We start from the raw sequence: 8,021 nt of genomic DNA on the forward strand, positions 1-8,021 counted from the left end.
TGGAACGCAGCATTAGCGAAAACGACCGGACCACTCACTTCTGCTTTAATTATGCACATGATCCGTTTGATCTCAGAAAGGAAAAAAGGATCAATGCGCAGCCTCCGTTTCCTTTCTGATTGCGTCCGTCTGTCTGTTCGGAGTGGGAGAGAGAGACAGAGAACCCTGTCTGTATATCTGTCTGTAATGTAAGTTTGATTTGATATGAATGTCAAGGTTTAATTATGGACACTAATGAGCGCGCAGCAGTGCGTAAAAAGTCGTGCGTAATGACAGCTCCTCATTGGTGAAACACAATAAACTGCACCTCTTCTTCCACGTGTGTCTAATTGACAGGTGGAGCCTATATGAATAATTATATAAATGCATAGTGAATGGTAAAAACGGAGGGTTGGACTAATGCTAATAACTAGTCCAGTTCGAACTAATGAGGACCTCCCATTAGTTCGAACTCTCATTACTCCGATTGTCGGACCAATGGGAGTTCGAACCAATGGGAGGTCGAACTAATGGGAGGTCGGACCAGTGCCATGGACCCGCCAAGATGGGTGTGGCCGCACAGCAGGGGGAGGTGTCGACAGATTCAGCTTGGTGCAGTGACAATTTCGTGCAAAAAGGCCGCGCCAAGAGTCCGCCGAAAGCTTGCCAGCTCCAACCTGGTCTACTCTCAGCGCAAGGCGAAGCGCGCCCACGTCACCAAGACCTCACAGGCAGGTTTCCACAGTTCCAGGCACATTTAAATGCAATTAATAATCACAACAACGCCTATTTATTGTAACTATCTGAATCAGCACATACACGTATATCGATTGTCCCGTCACACTGATGACAGATCAAAGGCTGTCGGCACGCGTAATGGAAACTCAACCTGACTGAATTAACACAGATGAAACCAGGGAGGGACTGAGACAAAAAAGCAGCCGTGGATGTCCCAAGAGCAGGACTGTGAGGGTCGCTGCTGTGTTGACACTACACACTGTGCCGTTGCGATGATCCGCTATATTTATTTATTTACTTATTGATTCATTAGCGGAGCAGCCGCATCGACACGCGACCATAACGAAAAACTGAAAACAAATAAACTATAATCTCTCTCAGCAAACCACAATCAGCCTCGGCATCATAGTGAGCAGATATTCACATCTCCCATCTCAGGTAAATTCTAAAGAAAAAAGAATAAGAGAGACGCTCCGTGATGCCTCCTTTACGCACAGCTGTTTGTTTATGTTGTGATCTGTGCACACATGTTTAAATATAGGTTACTAAATATGAGTGTCTTTATTAATGGAAAATGTGTGTGTGTGTGTTTTTGTTTTTACTGGGCAACAGCTCTCAATGTCAGAGCAAACCTGGATAACATCAGTAACCTCCTCCCTCCCAGACTACTTTTGCATCATCAGCCCGTGAGGTCTGTTCGCGCGACCATATTCGGACACTGCGAGCTTGGACCGGACCAGAACATCAGTTTCCTCCCGTCTCACTGCTGCCTCCCTCTTCCACGGTGAAATCAAACTTGCGAGGAGAGGAGCTCATTTAATTGGTGAAGAACGAACTCGGCTGTGTTAAACCCACTCCACGCCTTCTCTCCTACCTCTATGCCACTTGCGCCGGTGGGAGGGAAGGAGGCGGGATTGCGCCTCGCCATGCAATGAACAAAAATTGGAAACTGCACCTGGACACGCCCCGCCTGCGCCTAGTTTACGAAAATAGAGCCCTCTGTGTCTGTATAAGATAACATTACAAATCACAACTTAACAGTTACCCAGTCATCTGTCTCTTCTCTGCTTCCGCATCCAGAGTTGTGTCTCTCTTATTCTTGTCTTCTGTCTCCATCACTTCATCAGGTCTGTATAGATAAAAAATTATGAAAAGTCACTGACATATTGTGTCTGTATAAGATAACATTACAAATAACAGTTGTAATAACAGTTACCCAGTCATCTGTCTCTTCTCTGCCTCCGCATCCAGAGTTTTGTCTCTCTTATTCTTGTCTTCTGCCTCCATCACTTCATCAGGTCTGTATAGATAACAAATATTAATAGTCACTGACAGTCATATTGTGTCTGCATAGGATAACATGAACTGTTTGTATATAGTGCTCTTTGAATTGTATCTCTTGTGAAGCACTTTGTAAGCTTTATTTCTGAAAGGTGCTATACAAATAAAATCCTATAATTTATTTATTAATTATCTTCTTCTGCCTCCATCACTTCATCAGGTCTGTATAGAGAAATATGATGAATTGTCAATGACACTCATATTGTGTCTGTATAAGATAACATTACAAATCACAGCTTAACAGTTACCCAGTCATCTGTCTCTTCTCTGCTTCCACATCCAGAGTTGTGTCTCTCTTATTCTTATTTAACAGATGACGTCCTGATGTTAGCTTTGCTGCTGCTGTTAGCACACCCCCCGTCCAGGAGGCTATACTTTTTTTCCCACTATGGCCACGCCAAGACCCGCCTTACTCCACCTTTGATTGGCTGCCTCTGTAAGGCACAAGGCTAAGTGGTACACTTTTATACCATTGCTTCAGGCACCTTAGTTCAACCACACACACCAACATGTGAACTGTCCATCTTTTTGTTTATGTGAATGGATTTTATTATAAGATATAAGTTTTGTTTCATAATGACAGAACATATTTTAGTGGTTCAATAAAAGACATCTTCGTTTCCATCTGAATCCTTATCTTAGTGTGTGTGTGTGTGTGTGTGTGTGCGCGCACGGCATGCACACGCGGGAGTATCAATAACAATTATGCCTCATTCTTCATTTTTGCCAATATATCCTTCATATATGAACATCCGCCCCTCACTCACCTTCTCTGCTGCAGAAATCCCCATCCATGCTTATATCACATCCAGACTGGACTACTGCAATAGCATCCTCTACTACTCTCATCATCCAAACCTGCTCTCCCACACCCGGTCCCGAGACCACATCACCCACATCCTCCATGACCTGCACTGGCTCCCCATCACAAATTGCATAAAGGTCATAATCCTCCTCACACACAAAGCACTTAACAAACAGGCCCCCTTCTTCCTTGTATACCTGCTCCACCACCACACTGCCTCCAGTGACCTCTGTTCATCTGAGGGAAACATCCTCTCACCACCTGCACAGACCAAGCACCAAACCTGGGGGGGGGGGGGGGGGGGGGGGGGGGGGGGGGGGCAGAGCCTTCTCCATTGCTGCCCCCTCCCTCTGGAACTCACTCCCCAAACCCATTCAATCTGCACACACCACCTAACATTTCATTTCATTTCAATTATTGTTTATTTGTTTGAGGACAGTGTACATTCATAAACAGTTAACGCCGTGGCATCCTGTAAGTGTGCCGGATTTAGCTCAGAGCTAGTTTCCATCCGCAGTCCTCACATAAAAAAACAGACAGACATATCACAGAGCACAAGTAATAATAACAATAATAATTACAATGGAAGAGAAGACGGCGGGTGACGATGCCACGCATCTGAACGCTGTATGGCACCGTCACCCGCACAGATACATTAGGATGCAGAATGCTATCAGCACTTGTAGCAATAGAAAAATAGATAACAATCTGCATAGACAGATAGTTAGAGAGCAGGTAACAATGCTAGGCAGCTAACCGCTGCTCAGCATTGCCACCTGTGGAAAGTAAAGTGCATGAAGTAAAGTGCATAAGTATTAGCAGCAATTTTCACAATGAAGGAGAAGAAAAACAAAAGAGACACAGATGATAGTATCTGCATAAATATAGGAGGAGTAGGAGTTAGCAGCAGTTTCAGTTACATTGTTACAGTTGTACAGTACACTCAAGACCGTACTCGAAAATCACCTTTTCAATTTAGCTTTTAATGTGTGTTTTATACTGTTTTATTGCTGTTTCTGAATTTTATTTAATTTTGACTCTGCTCTATTTTATGATTTTAAAAGCGTAAAGTGTCTTTGAGCATTTGTAAAAGCGTTACAAATAAAATGTATTTCAGTCAGACAACTCTAAAATGAGAACAAATAATTTATTGAGTCACCTTGAGCATGGCTTCAGCAGGTTTAGCGTCAGGCTCTGTCTTATTATTCGTTCCCTGAATGATCACAGCCACAAATACATGTGTTTTTTTTGAAAGGACACTCATAAATATAATCATAAACTTAAAGCAGATATCAGCTTCACGGCCGTTTCGGCTAATGCTGCGTTCAAGGCAGGCTTTTGAAACCGTAAGTTACAGCTTCAAGTCACAACTACGACTTGGTAGCGTTCCAGGTAACCCGTAGCTCGTGTTTTTACCATCCTGTTGTCTGTGAAAGTTCCCTATAACGGCCACTCGTAACTTCCGACCCGTGAACTCGTACCAGATCGAACTGGTATGACTTCACAGGAAGGAAAAACACAAAGTACGAGTTTCTTTGAACGCACCACGAGTTAGCAGCCCCCGCCCTTGTCAGGCATCAATTGGTCCTCGTGCTACGTCACCACATTCACGCGCATCCCTTGGCTGCACACACAGCCCTTCATGCCGTTCTCTCTCCTCATTGGATAACACTTGTATCCCACAAGGAAAATTTTCTCCTCGGGTTACAGCAGAGCAGAGTGACGGAGAGACTCGTGTTTAGGCTGAAATACTTCATGTAAGTGATTGCTGACGGAAAATAGGACTATTTAGGACTTATATTAACAAAAACATTCCACTGATATCTGCTTTAATGGCTAACTTCACCCTAACTTTCATTCTTACTCTAAAACCATGTCTAAAAGCCCTTTAAATTTGGGCCCCAAAAAAAGTTTCTCTGGTTTTACTATTTATAGGTATGTGTTTGAGTAAAATGAACATTTCTGTTTCGTTCTACAACATTTCTCCCGAAATTGAAATAAAAATATGTGGTTCAGGTGATCACCTAATCAGTGTCCCATTAAGTAGAATGAGTGTTTGTTGAAGTGAAATGAGGGCCATAGCTCTGAACCATTTTATAGCTACGCTGCTGTAGGCTTAGACTGATGGGGGGACACATCTGGTTACATGGATTTTTCCCTGTTAAAAGGGTTTTCTATGGAGTTTTTCCTCAGTCAATGTGAGGGTCTAAGGACAAAGGATGTTGTTATGATGCCATGTAAAGCCCGTTGAGACAAACTGTTGGTAAAAATGACCTTGCCTTGCCATGTATGTAGAGATGCTTAATAAGAAACATTTCTGAAAGTGATCTCTTAATAAATTTTTCCGTGGTTGTATTATTACTGCTTTTTGCCACATATTCTACTTTTTAGCTATAGATTCAACTTGTCAACCATACTTCTAAAATTTCTTATGCTATTTCAGCATTGACTTATCAATGGCATTTAGACTTAAGCATTCACACATTTTCTAGTTAAGGTCTTTATCGAGCCACCAAGGCTTCAATCTGTACTGTAACATTTTTCATATTTTGCAAATGCAATATATTCAAAACATTTAAGGCCTTCATAACTTATGGCTGGTTAATTACTAGCATTATCAACCCACCGCTCCACACCACAGAAAATACACTCTGTCCACAGTATATTGTAACTGTAGCCTAGTTCCTAAATCAACATCTCTGCCTTTACAAATTTACCTCTTTTTGGATGCCATTGGATCTCTCTCTTCAATCAGTTTGTTCAGTTGGCTGTGTACTTCCTCGATGGTGTTGATTTTGAACAGTGAGAAAGAAGGATCTTTATCACTGAGTGGCAGCACAGGTTTGAACTCTCCTCTAGGTATTCCAGTTTTCTTGTGCAGCTTATCTATTTGCTGCCAGACTTTATCTATTGAGACCCCACCCTCTAACACCAACAAGCATATGTCAAGTTGATGGTCTTTAACAAGCGTCTTTGTTTTCTTGTATGCTTTGTTATTGTCACAAACACATGTGACCTCATATGTATCATTTTCATATAATTTTAATCTATCTCTAGGTTTTCCCATACATAGTCTCCCCTGACTCCTAGTTTTTCTTTGGCGTAGTGTAGATACATCTTTCCCTATGATCTTGGTCGTTAGATCTTTCTTTGAAGACTCGTCGCCTCCCAATATAATGATTGAAATCTTCCTCTCTGTGAAAATAAGCACATCAATATTTCTGCCTGATACACACAGCTAAAAGTCCATGCAGGTTACATTTTCCAACATCAATCCAAATTGTCTTTTTCTTTTTTTCCTTTCTTTTAAGTTTGAGAGTGGTGTCTTACTGGCACAATCAATAAAAAACAACAACAACAACAACAACAACAACAAAACAACAGCATTAAAAGCAATCTTTCTGAACATAGTCACCAATGCATTACTTACTGTCAGACATGGGCCTTGGGTGCACAGCAGCAAAGTATAGACAAGTTGTGAGGTATCTGTTAAATGGGCTCTTCTCTGCCCTGTATTATATCGAACACAATGGGGCGTGTCTTTGTGTGTTGGCCATATAAATGACCAACAATCTCTTAGAGATTCACTGTCAGCTGTAAAGACATTGGCATTGAGAAAACATGGCTTCAGTTCCTGAAGGTAAGACTATACACACACACATATATATTTACACACACAAAAACACACTTTTATATTTTTTATATATATTAATATGCAAATTCGATTGCAGGACCTAATCTGCGAATTGTGATGATTGGAAAAACTGGTGTGGGGAAGAGTGCTGTTGGAAACACTATTCTGGGAGCACGTCAATTCAAATCTCGTCCCTCTTCAGAATCAGTTACAGAGTCTTGTGAAAAAGGTGAGGCACGCTTTGGTAACCGAGTGGTGAGTGTGATTGACACGCCTGGGATCGTTGATACCCAGACCTCCCCGGAATTCATCAAAAAAGAAATTGTGAGATGCATCCAAGTCTCAAGCCCTGGCCCTCATGCTTTCCTGCTGGTCTTGAAGATTGGTCGATTCACCAAGGAAGAGAAGAACTCGGTTGAAGCCCTGCAGGCCTTATTTGGTCCAAAAGTGAACCAGTACATGATTGTGCTGTTTACCCGTGGTGGTGACCTTGGAGACATGACCATACAAGAGTATGTACGGGAGGGAAAGGAGCTGCAACAATTCATCCAAACATGTGGAGGCAGGTTCCACATGTTTGAAAACACCAGCCAAGACAAAAATCAAGTAGTGGAGCTGATCAAGAAGATCGACGACATGGTGGCAGTAAATGGAAATTCATTCTACACCGATGACATGTACAAACAAGTTCAGGCAGCAGCTGACATGAATAAGCTCATGATTGCAATGTTACCACGTATTTTGCTTTATCTTCGTCTTCTTGAAGGATACTAAGTAACCATAAAAATATCTAGCTCCTCACTCTAACCTTAACTATCACAACTGAATGTCTAAACCTAACCTTGACTTAAACCTCATTCTAACCGTTACCATGTAGATTTTACATATATACACATTAACATGCATACTATGTCAAAAGATGTTCATTATTCTTCAAATTTGATCATGCAAAATAGAGGTTAAATGAAAATATATGAATAACATGAAATCTGAGATCCACTTACACATTTGATTATAATTTCTGTTGGTGTTACCTATATTACCGTCAATTTTGGCATCTATTGAGCATTTTATAATTAATGCTAAGGAACTGTATGTAGGAACTGTTTATGGGATCCTGTCCCAGAACCTTTACCACCTGTCACCTTTTCCAGCTTTCTACTGTGTACTACCTAGTAAAAGCAAGAAACTGTAAACTTTCTTTTTGCACATGAAAAAGTATCTTTTTAATCAACAAGTTATATCAAAGTCATGAATAGTTTCTCAATTATCTTCAAATTGTATCATTTATTGTTTCCACCACAGTTTTGTAAGTAAAGCCTTGTTTTCTCTGATGTATTCCAACGCAACAGAAAATGTCTATGATTTACCTGCTTGTGCTGAATAGTTCAAACTGAATAAACTGTTGATAATTATAAAAAATCTGTGATTATTTTAAGTTGCATAAACATAGCCTATATTGTACATGTTTTTAGCCAATATATCAGAACAGAATAATGAAACAATTCAGTCTTTTTATTCAAC

At 41.0% G+C, this 8,021-nt stretch overlaps 1 protein-coding gene across 1 annotated transcript; it reads left to right on the plus strand.

The window, feature by feature from the left end:
• Positions 1-6,484: 6,484 nt before the first annotated feature.
• Positions 6,485-7,271, plus strand: LOC311003549 (GTPase IMAP family member 9-like; the record flags this gene model as incomplete). The annotated part of the gene is made up of 2 exons (XM_083995316.1): positions 6,485-6,503; positions 6,595-7,271. 2 exons carry the CDS (start codon positions 6,485-6,487, stop codon positions 7,269-7,271), a joined length of 696 nt encoding a protein of 231 aa, XP_083851442.1.
• Between the last annotated feature and the right edge of the window lie 750 nt (positions 7,272-8,021).

The sequence above is a fragment of the Trachurus trachurus genome (genome assembly GCF_905171665.1).
Source record: "Trachurus trachurus genome assembly, chromosome: 20".
NCBI classification, from domain to species: domain Eukaryota; kingdom Metazoa; phylum Chordata; class Actinopteri; order Carangiformes; family Carangidae; genus Trachurus; species Trachurus trachurus.